General features: G+C 44.5%; 1 protein-coding gene across 1 annotated transcript; it reads right to left on the bottom strand.

Annotated features, from left to right (window-relative positions):
- Nucleotides 1-4,641: 4,641 nt before the first annotated feature.
- Nucleotides 4,642-6,461, bottom strand: LOC133767148 (COP9 signalosome complex subunit 1-like). The gene has a single exon (XM_062201382.1). The coding sequence runs from the start codon at nucleotides 6,415-6,417 to the stop codon at nucleotides 4,837-4,839; it is 1,581 nt and encodes a 526-aa protein (XP_062057366.1). The 5' UTR covers nucleotides 6,418-6,461; the 3' UTR covers nucleotides 4,642-4,836.
- Nucleotides 6,462-16,476: the final 10,015 nt, after the last annotated feature.

Raw genomic sequence — 16,476 nt, forward strand, 5'->3', positions numbered from 1 at the left:
TCCTCCTCCAGCAGCTCCTCCAGTGGGTCCTCGGCACCTGTCTGTTCTGCATCCATGGATGCAACCGACTGCGGACTGAAAATATTTGGAAAAAAAAATGCCTCTGAACTAAGCATGTACAGACTTGTTTCCACGTCATTATTCCCTAAACAATACAGCATGACAATTGTTTACATACTATTGCCCTCATAGTAGATATTAAAAACCATCTGGAGATGATGTGCCTAGGTTCTGTGCAAATACTGAACCACTTTTATATAAGGGACTTGAGCACCCACAGATGTTGGTATCTGCAGGCATCCTGGAACAAACCACATTCCAGCTATCCCGTAGATGAGAACTGGCCAAGCCAAGGTCGACATGGTCAACTTCAGCTTTCACAGTTGGAGGTGGTTTCTAAGTTCTAGCCATGAGGAATCTCCCCTTGGAATGACACAAACCAAGAGAGGTGGTGGTGGTGGTGGTGGTGGGGGGGTTTGCGGGTCTAAACCAGAAGGAAGGGCGTGCCTCCCTATTTGCACAAGGCCCAGTGGGAGTGACTTTGCTCTAAGGAAACAAAAAAGGAAAAATAGAGACAGCATGCCCAGGGAAGGCAGGTATAATAAACATGAGAATGATTAAGTATCTGTATTCTTTGGATCTTATTCAAAGAGATCAAAATCTTTTTTCTTCTCTCCCTTGCAGCCTCCTTCATTTCCCCAGAACTCATCAGTGAAGAGTAGAAGGATGCTTCAAAAAGGGAATGGAATTGGTTGGTGGCGAGAACGCTTGGTGTAGGAGTTAATACTCTGCTTTGGATACTCCCACATTACATATTGGAGTGCCTCAGCTCATCCCACCTTTCCTTCTTGTTTCAGCTTCCTGCTAATACACACCACGGCAGACAACAGGTGATGGACCAAGTACTTGGGTCCGTGGGTGTTATGTGTATCATAATAGAAATTTTCATTTAGCTTTTAAAAAATATTTATTTATTTATTTTCATTTATTTAAAGGCATAGAGACAGACAGGCAAAGATCTCCCATATGTTGGTTCTCTTCCCAAATGCCTGCAATAGTCAAAAGCAGGCCAGGCAGAAGCCAGAAGCCTGGAACTCAATCTGTGCCTCCCACAGGAATGGCCAGGACCTTGTTATTCAAGCCAACACCACTGTTTCCAGGGTCTGCAAGAGCAAGAAGCAGGAGAGAGGAGCTGGTGCTGGAGATTGAACTGGGAAGCAGTTGTCGTAACCAACATTAGCCTAACTGGGCTAAATCTCTGCCCTTAAAATTATCTTTTAATTCCATTTTCTATGAGCTTTTCCAAGTCTCCCTGGAATGAGGCCTGGGTCGCAGGAGACCAGAAACCTTGGCTGCCAGATGGGAAACCAAGAGGAGTTTGTCCCAGGGCAATAACAATTCTGGCGTGGGTCTCAGTGGCTCTGCCTCTCTCCTGGGCCACAGCAGACATAATCTGCTGAGCAGCTGTCAGTAAACACATCCAGGAAAACCTGGGGTCCCAGGTTCTGTGCCTGTCTGGGGTGAATCAGAGGAACCATTTCATTTTGGAGCATTTACTTTCATTGGAAGAATATTTTGCTCATTGATATTGTTTGCTGTGGTTCAGTTACTAATTCCCTCAAAGATACCTGTAGAAGCAATGCCTGTGCCCAGTGCTACAGTACCCAAAGGGGCAAGATTCGGATTAACCTTTCTTCCCAGAGCTCACAGTCCCCTCTCGCCAGACAAAACCTAAGGGCTCTATGGGAGAATGAGGGGAACCGTCCCAGTGTAGAGGTCTGAGAAGGTCCTCTGCAAGAGGAGAGCCCCCTTCAGACTCCAAGATGAAGGATGTTCTGCAGGGGAGGAAAGGGTCCTTCAAAACTGATGTGCCATTGTTAGGACACATGATCGGTTTCCTAAGTGCTTTGAGCATCACCTAAGAATTCTTCTTAAAGGAGGATGAGATTGAAGGAACCAAGACAGCATCTCTATTTTTCACCCTTTAGTAATTGACAGAGAGCTTCCGGGAGGGACCCATGTCACTGGCCGTGTCACACCATCAGTGATCACTGCTTAACCTGAGGCTGGGGCTATGGCCTCTGGCTACCCTCCAATCCACTTGGAAACAGGTTAGGAAATGGGCAAGGGGGAAGGTCCCATCAGCCAGGGAGCAGCAAGATTTAACTTTTATTAATCTCAGAACTATGCTAAAAGGAAACTGTTAAAGGAAGCTCTTACAGGAATATAGTCATGGGAAAAAAGGAAATGTATTTTGTTTGAACATAATTCAAGGGTAAGAGAAAATATCAGTCTTTTTATTGACTTTCCCAATTCAAACAGTGACTAGAACTCTTCTCAAATTGCAGTGTACCTCCTGGTAGGTTTGGGGACCGGCTCCTTGGAAGTCCCAGGGGACATGAGATCAGAGTTATGGAGCTGGCCTGTGTTTGGGGAAACTTCCCTGAAGAGCTCCCAGCTTGTCCATTTTTACTCTTGACAGCCATTGTGTGGGGTGTGGGGTCCAGTTATAAGGTCCCATTTTAACTGCACTTATTTCACTGGGACATAGGTGAGGCAGACGGTGCTTCCATGCAGGTGTCCAAGTGAGAGACGAGGAGGCCAGTGGGTGGCAGGGAACAGGGCAGTGAGATTCAAGGAGATAGCAGCTGGCAGGTAGCAAAAGGCACTTTTCTGCCAATCAAGAGTCACAGGAACTATCTCCTAAATGCCTGAAGACATGTGCCTTTGAGGAAAACCATAGGCTTGAGCAGAGAAGAGAGTGGCTTGTTGAGGTAATAATGTAGCAAGCATAGCTCTGCCTTGGGGTTGGTTCTAAGAGCAATAAAGCAGATGTGTTCAATGCAGCCGCTTCATAATCCATGGTTCCAGGAACTGATTTGATAGAATTACACTGTACAAAAAAAAAAAATTAAAAAAAAAAGTTACAGCCATTTGCAGGCAAGAAAAACCAGATTTTACAAAGTGTGCTCTCACATATACCCGGAGTGAAGCCTTGCATTAACTGTCTGCCATAAATTTCCTACAGACTCATCTCTACTCTCCGAAAGTGCAGTCAGGCTGACCTCTGCATGGTTACAGAGCACATTCTTTCATAAGCAAGAGAGTGGCCAGGAAAATAATTAGATGGCAATCAGCAGAGAAGCCTTGGGCCAATTGTAGTTTCCTTTTTCAATGAGGGTAGAAGGTGTCCAGGTGAATCTGAAGGTAGGATCTGGGCCCAGTCCTCACATACCTTTACCTTTCTGGTCTGATTCCCATAGAGACAGGAGGGAGTGTGACAGTTCCAGCAACCACTGGACTCCACTCAACACCAGTTCAGTGATAAAGCCTTGGAACTCTTTTCAGAATCCAGAATTAACTAGGAAAGCAATGCAGCATGCAATGAATTTGACCAGAACAAGCTTCTGGGTTTCTTCAATGTGGCAACTCAGCATTCATCAGCTATAATTTTCATGTATAAACAACACAAAATGAGTTTTAATAACCTAGACGTGATGAATCCAGGGACGCTGACTGCCAATGATTCTTGTGGAACAACACAAACTCTTCCATTAGAAATGGACCTGAGGCCGGTGCTGTGGAATCGTAGGCTAAGCCTTCACCTGCAATGCTGGCATCCCATCTGGGCGCCTGTTCGTGTCCTGGCTGCTCTTCTTCCGAGCCAGCTCTCTGCTATGGCCTGGGAAGGCAGTGGAAGATGGCCCAAGTCCTTGGGACCCTGCACCCGTGTGAGAGACCTGAAAGAAACTCCTGGCTTCTCTGTAACTTTACCTCTCAAACAAATAAACAAATGTTAAAAGAAAGAAAGGAAGAAAGAAAGAAAGAAAGAAAGAAAGAAAGAAAGAAAGAAAGAAAGAAAGAAAGAAAGGAAGGAAGGAAGGAAGGAAGGAAGGAAGGAAGAAAGAAAGAAAGAAAGAAAGAGAGGAAGGAAGGAAGGAAGGAAGGAAGGAAGGAAGGAAGGAACCAAGTCAATGTAATTCTGAGACAACTAGACATTTTATTTACAAAGACCAGGACAAATGGATATTTAAAGATATTATTCAGTTAAATGGAACTCCAAATCCATAAAAATGACTCCATGGAATGGCTGAGCTGAAAACCTTCTCTGGCTATAAGGAAAGTCACTCTCCCAGCTGTCTCTTCAGCTCTGTGCCTGCTGCACATCAGTCAAGGGAATTCTTAGTACCACGTCTTCCACAAAGTCTTGAGTGGCTTTGCTTTTTTACTTTTTTCTTTTAATCACAACCTCCTTCTTTCCTTTCTTACAAGTATCCTCCAGGGTTCTAGGTGAGGAGAGGAAAGAGGATTGTCCTCACCTCCAGGCCAGTAGGGCTTCATCTTTCTGGATTTGAAAATGCCAGACTGTCACAAAAAGAGCCAGCTGTCAAAGAGATGAGCCCCATGCCCGTGTATCACATGAATGTGTCATGGCCAAACCTCCTGGTCAAGGCAGTCCCTTATCTGAAATACTTGGAACCAAAAGTATTTCAGATTTCCAATTTTTTTTCAGATTTTGGAATATTTACATATATAATGAGATATTTTGGGGATGGAAACAAGTCTAAACACAAAATTCATTCATGATTCATATACATCTTATGCACAGTCTGAGAGCAATTTTTTTTTTTTCAACGTCTGCTTCTTTAATGGCGTACGACTTCAACAGCCCAGGGGATGTGCGGGCGGGAGGGGTCTGCTCCTGGGGAGGGGAGCTGTGGGGGGCCTACGGAAGCCCAGGCTGGGGCTGAGAGGCAGGATCCAGTGGCCGGAGCCGCCCCCCGCCCCCCAGAAGGGCACGGTCCAGGGGAGGGCGAGGGAGTGTGCAGGCTGCCCTCACATGTTGGTGCTCATCCGCGTCTGGCTGTTGGCCGGAGTCAGCTCCCCCTGGCTCCCTTCCCTGGGAGGGGACTTCACGTGGATCTGGTTGCGCAGCACGGCCGCCCGCAGGATCATGGCTTTGGCGCGACGCTGGAACTCCTTGCCCATCAGCAGGGACTTCTCGAAGGTGGTGCTGCGCTGGTCCACGTCCCGGGCGTACAGGATCTTGCTGTGCGAGTCGATGCGCGCGCTGATGAGGCCCTCCAGGATGAGCTGCGTCAGCTCGTCCTCCAGGGCGGCCACCGTGGTGTTGAAGGCCGTGGCCATCTTGTGCATGTCGGCCGACACGTAGGGGCTGAAATACTGGATGAGGGCGCGGTTGCGGATCTGGGTGTACAGGGTCCTGACGTGGGGGGCCAGGTACATGTCCAAGAGCAGGTTGTCCTTCATCTCATCCAGCATCTTGAGGCACGAGGCGTACTTGGACTCGTAGAACTTGAAGATGATGTCTCGCACCTGCGGCTCCAGCTCCAAGAACAGCTTGAAGGAGCTGCTGGAGATGACGTTGCGCTGCAGCTCCTGCCGGTCAAAGGTGGCCAAGGCGCACAGCCCACCGTAGATGGCCACGTTGCTGGGGGACAGCAGCTCGGGGAAGTCGCAGTGGTCGAAGGAGGCCAGCAGGAAGCACTTGGCCGCCTGCTTGTACTTGTGCGCGGCCAGCTCGGCCAGGCCTGCGGCGCACTTGAGCTTGGTGAGGATGGCCTGCGTCTGGCTGTCACGCTCCCCACGCTCGGCGATCTCCGGGGTGGACTCGGCCTTGCTGACGTAGCTCAGCATGTGAGACCAGTTCTGCAGGTAGACGCTGACCTTGATGACGTTGAGACACATGTTGATGACGTGCTTGGCGCTGGTGCAGTAGTCGTGCGCCCGCGAGTAGCACTTGAGCGCGTTGCTGAGGTCGCCGCAGTCCAGGTAGTGGTCGCCCAGGTCGTCGTGGCCGCGCCGGATGCTCTCCTTGATGGAGTTGCCCTTGTAGTTCTTCAGATCCGTGTCCAGCTTCTCCAGCTTCAGCAGGGCCTTCTTCCGCGTGGCCTCCACCCAGGCCGTGTCCAGCGCCGGGGGCTCCACGCCGCACTCGGCGACGGCGTCGGGTGCGTTCTGCAGCTCCCTGGTGGCCTCCGAGAGCTTCCGGTGGATCTCCTCGTACATGTCCACGTTGAAGGTCCTCTGCACAAAGGACAGGGCCATCTTGAGGGCCTCCACCCGCAGCGGGGGGCAGTGGTCCGCAATGAACTGCAGCCGCTCGATGCGCATCAGGCCGCTGTAGCTGGCCGCATACTGCTCCAGGTCCAGGGTGGGGTTCTCCACCACGTAGTTGACGTCGGGTGCGTTCTGCGGGTCCTCCTGCGGGTCCACGTCGATCTGCATGGGCTCCACCGCCCCCTCGTAGAGCAGCGTACAGGCCGACAGGCTGGCGCTCAGGCTGAAGTCCCCGGCCGTGCCCGGCAGGACGAGGTCAGACCTGCTGCTGCGAGGGGCGCAGCACAGATCGGTCACTGACGAGGAGGCCGAGCTGGGGGCCGAGCTATCCCTCATCCTGGCCTGACCCTCCGCACCCCCCGACCCTGACACAGAGCTGGCTGGCTGCTGGGGGGAGAAAGAGCGTTAGCGGCGGGCGGCCCGGGCCCCGCGCGACCCCGGCACCGGCGGCGCGCGCGCTCGCCGCCCGCGGAGGCCCCGGCGGCGGCGGCCCGGCTCGGCCGCTGAGAGCAATTTTTAAAAATGTGTTTGATTTGCATTTCTCTGATTGCTAGTGATCTTGAACATTTTTTCATGTGTCTGTTGGCCATTTGGATTTCCTCTTTCGAAAAATGTCTATTGAGGTCCTTGGCCCATCTCTTAAGAGGGTTGTTTCTTTTGTTTTTGTGGATTTTCTTGATTTCTTTGTAGATTCTGGTTATCAATCCTTTATCTGTAGTATAGTTTGCGAATATTTTTTCCCATTCTGTTGGTTGCCTCTTCACTTTCCTGACTGTTTCTTTTGAAGTACAGAAACTTCTCAATTTGATGCAATCCCAAAAGTTAATTTTGGTTTTCACTGCCTGTGCTGTTGGAGTATTTTCCAGGAAGTCTTTGCCTGTGCCTATATCTTGCAGGGTTTCTCCAATGCTCTCTAATAATTTGATGGTTTCGGGTCGTAGATTTAAGTCTTTAATCCATGTTGAGTGAATTTTTGTGTAAGGTGATAGGTATGGGTCTTGCTTCAAGCTTCTGCATGTGGAAATCCAATTTTCCCAGCACCATTTATTGAATAGGCTGTCCTTATTCCAGGGATTACAATGAGGTTCCATCTCACCCCAGTGAGAATGGCTCACATTCAGAAATCTACCAACAACAGCTGCTGGAGAGGATGTGGAGAAAAAGGGACACTAACCCACTGTTGGTGGGAATGCAAACTGGTTAAGCCACTATGGAAGTCTGTCTGGAGATTCCTCAGAAACCTGAACATAACCCTACCATACAACCCAGCCATCCCACTCCTAGGAATTTACCCAAAGGAAATTAATTTGGCTAATAAAAAAGCCATCTGCACATTAATGTTTATTGCAGCTCAATTCACAATAGCTAAGACCTGGAACCAACCCAAATGCCCATCAACAGTAGATTGGATAAAGAAATTATGGGACATGTACTCCATAGAATACTATGCAGCAGTAAGAAACAACGAAACCCAGTCATTTGCAACAAGATGGAGCAATCTGGAAAACATCATGCTGAGTGAATTAAGCCAGTCCCAAAGAGAAAAATATCATTTGTTTTCCCTGATCGGTGACAACTGAGCGCCAAAGGGGAAACCTGTTAAATGAAATGGACACAATAAGCAACAATGAACTGATCAGCTCCTGTCCTGACTTTAGATGTACAGTGCAGTATTTTATCCTTTTTAGTATTTGTTGTTATTGTTGTTGTTCTAGTACTATTGGTTGAACTCAGTAATTGGCACACAATTATTCTTAGGTGTTTAAATTTAACTGAAAAGAGATCCCTGTTAAATCTAAGAGTGGAAAAAGAGAGGGAGGAGATGAACAATTTGGAACATGCTCAATCGGACTGGCCGCAAATGGTGGAGTTAGAAAAGTGCCAGGGGATTCCAAGCACAATCCCATCAAGATGGCATGTACCAATGCCATCGCACTGGTCCAAGTGATCAATTTCAGCTCACAATTGATAGCTCTAAGAGTCAAGGAGATCACACAAACAAGACAAGTATCTGCTAATACTAACTGATAGAATCAAAAAGGGAGAGAAAGATCCAACATGGGAAGTGGGATACACAGCAGACTCATAGAATGGCAGATGTCCTAAACAACACTCTGGCCTCAGAATCAGCCCTCAAGGCATTCAGATCTGGCCGAAGAGCCCATGAGAGTATAGCAGGCATGGAAAGCCAAGATATCATGGGAAAAAAAAAAAGGCCTGAATGAAAGATCTCTGTGAGTGAGATCCCAGTGGAAAGAACGGGGCCATCAAAGAAGGAGGTGCCCTTCTCCGAAGGGAGGAGAGAGCCTCCACTTTGACTATGACCCTATCGGAATAAGATCAAAGTCAGCGAACTCTAAAGGCTTCCATAGCCCTGGCAACTCATGACTAGAGCCTAGGGAGATTACTGACGCCATGAACAGGAGTGTCAAATTGTTAAGTCAGCAACAGGAGTCACTGTGTAATTACACCCCATGTGGGATCTGTCCCTAATGTGTCGTCTAAAGCCAAGGGATGCTATGACTGGTACTGAAACAATATTTTTATACTCTGCGTTTCTGTGTGGGCGCAGACTGATGAGGTCTTTGCTAATTATAGACTGATGTGATCTTCAGTATATAAAGAGAATTGGAAACGAAAAAAAAAAAAAAGAGAAAAAAAAAAAAAACAACCTGGTGTTAAAATGGAAATGGCATAGAAAATTAATTAATTTGAAAAAAATTATGTAAGATCTCTGTCTTTAATGTGCTGTACATTGCTATTTAATGCTATAATTAGTAATCCAATGGTAGTTTTTTCACTTGGTGTTGCTATGTGGGCAAAATGTTGAAGTCTTTACCTAATGTATACTAAACTGATCTTCTGTATGTAGGGAGAATTGAAAATGAATCTTTACACGAATGGAGGGGGAGAGGGAGCGGGAGGGGGGAGGGCTGCGGGCGGGAGGGTAATTGTGCGAGGGGGGAAGCCATTGTAACCCATAAGCTATACTTTGGAAATTTATATTCATTAAATAAAAGTTTAATAAAAAAAAAAAAAAAATGTGTTTGATAGGTAGAGAGAGAGAGAGAGAGAGAAAGAGAATTGATTCACTTCCCACATGCTTGCAATAGCTGAAGGTTGATGCCAAAACCAGGAATCCAGACTCAATTCATACTTGTGCATCCTAGGGTGCACATTAGCAAGTAGCTGGAATCTACAGCAGAGCCAGAACTCAAACCCAGGGACTCCAAAAAGGTATGCAGATATCCCATGTGGCATATTAACCATTATACCAGATGCCCATCCCATAAAGATAATTTTATATACTTTTAATTAGTTTCTGCCTGAAACAAAGTTTATAGTGTTGGTTTTTCCTCTTGTGGTGTCATGTCTGTGCTCAAAACATTTCATATTTCAGAGCATCTTGGAGTTTGGATATTTATTAAAGTTGTTAAGTCATAGGATAATATTCAGAGGATTATGCTGTGCCAAATGTCCCTTGCCAAAATATTGACCATGGTTATGGTCAATATGGTGTGAGGCTATGTTTGGTGAAGGAGGAGCCATGGTTCTAACTTCGACCAAGTCCACTACCATTTGCCTACTTTCATTTCCCAAACATTTGAGTTTATTCATTTTTGATACTGTCTTCTGGATTTAGAAATCTTGGAACTGAATTTCCCAGAAAGCAAGTAGACTTTAAATCACCATAGCATTGGCAGTGAACCGAGGTGGCTAGCATGATGCCATTAAAAGTCAATTCTTAAAAACATTTGATTGACAAACCAAATCACTGATAAGAAACCATTGTAATTATGTCAGATAATTGCCATTATAATACATTAATTTAATATTGTGTTATTTATCAGTCTCTGCATAACAATATTACTGTAAACTTTGCAGCTTAAAACAATACACATTTAACATCCCATAATTTCTGTGGGTCAGAAGTCCACATACCACTTAGATCTGTTCTCTGCTCCAGGGTAGCTCAGGAAGCTGTCATCAGGGCATTGGGTCAGGCTGGGTCTCAGCCGAAGCTTGACGAGGAAGACTCTGCTGTTAAGCTCCTGTGACTGCTGGAAGGATTCAGTCTCTTGTGAGCTATGAATCTGAGGGCTCCAGCTCCTTGCTGGTGGCTGAGCAGTCACCTTCAGTTACATGCTAGGTACATCCTGTCCCATGACAGCTTTTTTTTTTTTTCATCCAGAAAGAGAGGGAGTCAATGGAGAGAGTATTCTAGCAAGATGGAAGTTACATGCTTACATGATATAATCATGAAAAAGATATCCTGACATTTTTGTTCTAATTTATTGCTTAGAAGCAAGTCCCAAGCCCCACCTATGCTTACAGAGAAGTGACTACATATGAGTGTGAATATCAATATAGGAAGATAGTGGCAGGACTGCCTCATAGTCTATCCACCATGAAAATATTCAGAAAGGAACAAAATATTTGACTTCATTGAAAAAGCTCCCTTTAAAAGCTTAGGTCTAAACCATTCAAAGCGATAAAACACATTGGTTAAGGATGCTCAAAATATAATTTTGTTATTTGAGCAAGAAGTTACAAACATGATGCATTCATCAGAGAGAAGGGATAAGAAGAGAAATTAATTCATTACTCCTTGTAAAGAAGTAGGCACAATTTTGGAGTTCGTACCTGCTCCACCTTGTTTATTGCAACATTGTTCACAGTAGCCAAGATATGGCATCAAGCAAGGTGTCCATTTTCAGATAACTGGGTAAAGAAAAGGTGGTATATACACAATGGACTACTATTCTACCATAAAAAGAATAAATCCTGTCATTTGCAGCAAAATGGAAGGAACTGGAGGCCGTGGTGTTAATAAAATAAGTCAGACACAGAAAGACAAATACCGCATGTTCTCCCTTAAATGTGGGACTTAACAGAAACCTCAATCTGAACATAGAATGTTCATTACTAGAGGAGAGATAAAGGGAGTTTAGCAAAGAAGTAGAAGAGATTGGGTGTGGTCCATTAACTTTGACAAATGTATAATGCTACTGTTAAGTATTACAGGTAGAGAAAGCCAGATGTGGTTTATGGATTTTGACAAATCTATCAAACTAATATAAGATCTTAACAATAGGAGAATCTGAGTGTATGGTATATGGAATTCTCTTTGTACTACTTCACAGTTTTTGTTTTGTGAATTTAAAGCTATTCTGAAATTAAAAAAAATTAAATGTAGGTCAAAGTGAGTCAGAGAAATTCAATTTAACACATATGAAGGTCTTTGAAAATATACAGAAAATGTCTATCATTTAAAAATTACATAGATTTCAAATATTTTACACCAAAATAAACATATTGATTGCATTTTTCATGAACTTTTTGGACTACCTTGTGTTTACTGGGTATCTATATAATTTACTCTCTGGTATTTGCTGTGGGAAGTGAAGAGATTGTAAAAGTACAAAGAAAAAGAAAAATAAATAATATAATCTCTTTTCTTCCATGTAAATTAATTTATATTGATTTTATGCTATTCCAGATACAAATATAACCAACTTTACATGTACTGACAAATCAGGTACTACTATTCTAATGAAGACGAGAAAATCAAGGCACTCAGAGTTTAGCAATTTGTGTAAGGACAGAAAGCCAGGATGTGAGGAAGTCTGGCTCCAGGGTTCCTCTGCTGTGCTAAGGGTAGGAACACTACAGGGCAAATCTAACCAGCTGTCCATTTTTGTAAATAAAGTTTTATTGGAACATAGCCTTACTCATTTAATTACGTATTGTCTACAGCTGCTTTACATTATCACGGCAGAATTGAGAAGTTGCTTATTAGGTCTTAAAAGTCTAAAATATTTACTCTCTAGTCCTTTACAGAAAAAGGTGTGTCAATCCTTGTTACAAACCACTACAGCATAATGCCTCTTTGGAGAGAAATAGACATATGATGTTCCCAGAATTCTAAAGTTCGAGTTGCAACAGGAACTACATAGAGGCATGAAGAAAAGGGGAGAGTGTCACTGTGTCTCTCCTGGACACAGTGATGGTGTGTGTGTGTGGTGACGATAGCTGTGGGGAGTGGGTATTTAAGTTCCTTGGGGCTTTTGATAAAGCCAGTGTAATTTCCCAAAAAGTGGAAGCTGGAGCATTATAGGTAGAGACTAAAGTTAGGATAGCTAGATTCAGCAGCTTTGGGATAAAAGAGCAAGTTGTGATAAAGATTTATATCCTGTGGCCATACTACATATAGTTAGGATGCTACTAAAGTAGCAGAACAGCTTGCAGCCAAAAAGCCAGTTTCACCTCTGAATCTCTTCACTCATGTGTGAAGTGGTTTCTGTCAACAGGATCAGGCAGGGATCATGTGAAGTATGAGACAGCAGGATGCTGTGCAACTGTGACACTGTCCTTGTCAGTTCTAAGAAGCCTAACGGGCCGGGCAGGGTGGGGGTGCTGTGCCATAGCGGGTAAAACTACTGCTTGCAGTGCCTGCTTCCCATATGGGCACTGGTTCAATTCCTGGCTGCTCCACTTTTGATCCAGCTCTCTGCTGTGGCCTGGGAAAGCAGTAGAAGATGGACCAAGTCCTTGGGCCCTTGCACTCACGTGGGAGACCCGGAAGAAGCTCCTGGCTCCAGGCTTCATATTGGCCCATCTCTGGCCATTGTGGCCATTTGGGGAGTGAACCGGAAGTTGGAAGAGCCCTCTCTTTCTCTCTGCCTCTGCCTCTCTGTAACTCTGCCTTTCAAATAAACAAATAAATCTTTAAAAAAAAATAAGAAAAAAGAAGAGAAGAAGCCTAACAGAGTATTAGGCTTAGACTGACAATGTAGAAACTGCACTGGAGTCATCATGGTATCCATCTGTACCTACTTTGCACAACTTTTTTAACTCTTGCTCCTATGGAGACTTTTTTCTTACTCATTTACCACTTAGCCATTTCATACCCAAGAGTTCAGTGAAAATAACCGTCTCGCTCAAAACATTTAAAATTGGATGGACATTTTTTTTGGATCTCTTGTTTCCCTTAGTCACTTGTTAATAATGGTGAGAACAGGATGGCAATGCAAACATTCCATAACGTCTGACACCACGGCCTGCTGGTTGCATGTGGCCATTCTCAATAGCAATAACTAGGCTCCTGGGGCTACTCCCTGAAAGTGCAACTCATTTCTCTGATGGTAAACATCACCCTGAGATAAAGCTGGAAACAGAAAATTTAATAAAAGTGGCATTTGACCCTCTCCTTCTGGGGCTTCAGTAACAGCTGAGTTTCATAAGGAGTCCATGGCACAGCACAAGATGCCGCAAGACTGATGGGCATTGCACAACTCCAAGATTTCCCCTGGTGGCTGGAACTATGGAGTTCCATGGCTCGCAGAATTGTTATTACACAATGTCTACCTCTTCAGCCTATTTTGTTCTCACTTAGTTTCTAGGTTTTTTTTAAGATTTATTTATTTATTTATTTGAAAGTCAGTTACACAGAGAGAGGAGAAGTAGAGAGAGAGAGAGAAAGAAAGAGGTCTTCCATCCACTGGTACACTCCCCAATTGTCCTCAATGGCCGAAGCTGTGCCGATCTGAAGCCAGGAGCCAGGAACTTCTTCCAGGTCTCCCACGCAGGTGCAGGGGCCCAAGCATTTGAGCCATCTTCCACTGCTTTTCCAGGCCATAGCAGAGAGCTGGATCGGAAATGGAGCAGCTGGGACTTGAACCGGCGCCCATATGGGATGCCAGCACTGCAGGCAGCAGTTTAACCCGCCATGCCACAACGCTAGCCCCAGGTTTTAGTTTTAACTCTGATTTTGTTTTTGGCATAATAGAGATAAGTTAAATGGGGTTGCGGGTAGTCAAGGTCAATTGAAGTCAACCACAGTGAAAATATGTAGAAAGGGTATCGGATCAAAGTCTCATTTGCCAAAAGAAAAAACTTCTTGTGCACATTTGTTGCCCACAGGCATTTTTAAGCAGCCCTCAGCTTGCTGTACAGCCTTGTTCTTTGTCTCAGCCACACTCCTGTCCATTTCCGGTCATGTGATTTTATCCCTTAGACACCATTCCCTTTCCAAAGAAAAGTTTAGATTATGCCTCAAAACTAGAGAGACTGTCTTTGACAAAGCAGATGTTCACTGAGTTATTGTCTGAGTGCTATGATCTCACCTGCTCTTAGTTCTCTAGGATTTCTGTCAATTTCCCTGGGAAGTCCTGGGCGGACGAGATTTCCCCAGGAGGGCTACAATGACTTCCTCAGTAGAGCCTTGCTCCACCAGAACTAGAGGAAGATGGGAATCAGGAGAGTGACTGACCAAGCCACCCAGTAGAACATTTCAATTTTCTTCTAAGAAATGGGATGTTAATGGTCTGTGGCAGATATTAAAATGCAGACATCCTCCACTAGGAACAGAAGAAACCTGGATTTTCTCTCCCTTGGCATTTCTCTCTCTTTTCCAGAGAACAGTCTAAGTTTAATATGATGGGAAGTCTCATAAGTGAAAAAAGTATCAGGGAGAATAGGAAGATGAGGCAAAGGGCTGGGCTTGGGGGAAAAATGAAAATAACTTCCTACAGGGCAGTGACACACAGCCAGGCCAGGCAGGGCACTCTGTCTCTCGGGTAGTGCTCTCTTTAATCTCAGGTTTCATCTTCTAGAACCCTAGTTTCCCCAAAAAATAAAACCAGAGTCATTGTATTTTCTGGTTATCTATTAGGCCTTAGCAAAATACACAAGCAAAAAAACAAACAAACAAACAAACAAAACCAAAAACCCTTTTGCTCATATACCAAAAGCGTCAGACTCAGTGGTACTACGTAGTAGACGTCCTATTTCAAAATATTGATGCCCTTTCCCATACTCTTCTTCCTATAGCAGTCATCCTGTGAGAGGAATGTGCATCTCTACCCCAATGGTATTGTGTCACTTGCTTTGGCCAAAGAAATGGAAGAGCAATGATGTGTGTTCTTCTGGGCAGGGTTTAAGAGCCATTTCAGGGCTCTACCATGCTCTCCTTCCCTCTGCTGAGAGACAAGTAGTATTGGGACAGGGATGGTTACAAGAACTTGGGCTTTGGATGAAAATAATATGCAGCTGACTCACAATAGACATGTAAGGTGAGCAAGAGTTAAATGTCTATTGCTTTTGGGAGAATAGACATTTTGATGATATTGATTCTTCCAATCCATGAGCATGGAAGATTTCTCCATTTTTTGGTATCCTCTTCTATTTCTTTCTGTAAGGTTTTGTAGTTTTCATCGTAGAGATCTTTAACGTCTTTGGTTAAGTTTACTCCAAGGTATTTGATTGTTTTTGTAGCTATTGTGAATGGGATTGATCTTAGAAGTTCTTCCTCAGCTGTGGCATTGCCTGTGTATTCAATGCAATACCAATCAAGATACCAAAGACATTCTTCTCAGATCTGGAAAAAAATGATGCTGAAATTCATATGGAGACACAGAAGACCTCGAATAGCCAAAGCAATCTTGCACAACAAAAACAAAGCCGGAGGCATCACAATACCAGATTTCAGGACATACTACAGGGCAGTTGTTATCAAAACAGCATGGTACTGGTACAGAAACAGATGGATAGACCAATGGAACAGAATAGAAACACCAGAAATCAATCCAAACATCTACAGCCAAGTTATATTTGATCAAAGATCCAAATCTAATCCCTGGAATAAGGACAGTCTATTCAATAAATGGTGCTGGGAAAATTGGATTTCCATGTGCAGAAGCTTGAAGCAAGACCCATACCTATCACCTTACACAAAAATTCACTCAACATGGATTAAAGACTTAAATCTACGACCTGAAACCATCAAATTATTAGAGAGCATTGGAGAAACCCTGCAAGATATAGGCACAGGCAAAGACTTCTTGGAAAATACTCCAGCAGCACAGGCAGTCAAAACCAAAATTAACATTTGGGATTGCATCAAATTGAGAAGTTTCTGTACTTCAAAAGAAACAGTCAGGAAAGTGAAGAGGCAACCGACAGAATGGGAAAAAAATATTTGCAAACTATACTACAGATAAAGGGTTGATAACCAGAATCTACAAAGAGATCAAGAAACTCCACAACAACAAAACAAACAACCCACTTAAGAGATGGGCCAAGGACCTCAATAGACATTTTTTGAAAGAGGAAATCCAAATGGCCAACAGACACATGAAAAAATGTTCAAGATCACTAGCAATCAGAGAAATGCAAATCAAAACCACAATGAGGTTCCATCTCACCCCGGTGAGAATGGCTCACATTCAGAAATCTACCAACAGCAGATGCTGGAGAAGATGTGGGGAAAAAGGGACACTAACCCACTGTTGGTGGGAATGCAAACTGGTTAAGCCACTATGGAAGTCTGTCTGGAGATTCCTCAGAAACCTGAACATAACCCTACCATTCAACCCAGCCATCCCACTCCTTGGA

The sequence above is a fragment of the Lepus europaeus genome, chromosome 9 (genome assembly GCF_033115175.1).
Source record: "Lepus europaeus isolate LE1 chromosome 9, mLepTim1.pri, whole genome shotgun sequence".
Taxonomy (NCBI): domain Eukaryota; kingdom Metazoa; phylum Chordata; class Mammalia; order Lagomorpha; family Leporidae; genus Lepus; species Lepus europaeus.

What these genes read in the sequence shown, in the direction of transcription:
- LOC133767148 (XM_062201382.1), bottom strand. Translation starts at nt 6,417, where the DNA reads ATGAGGGATAGCTCGGCCCCCAGCTCGGCCTCCTCGTCAGTGACCGAT.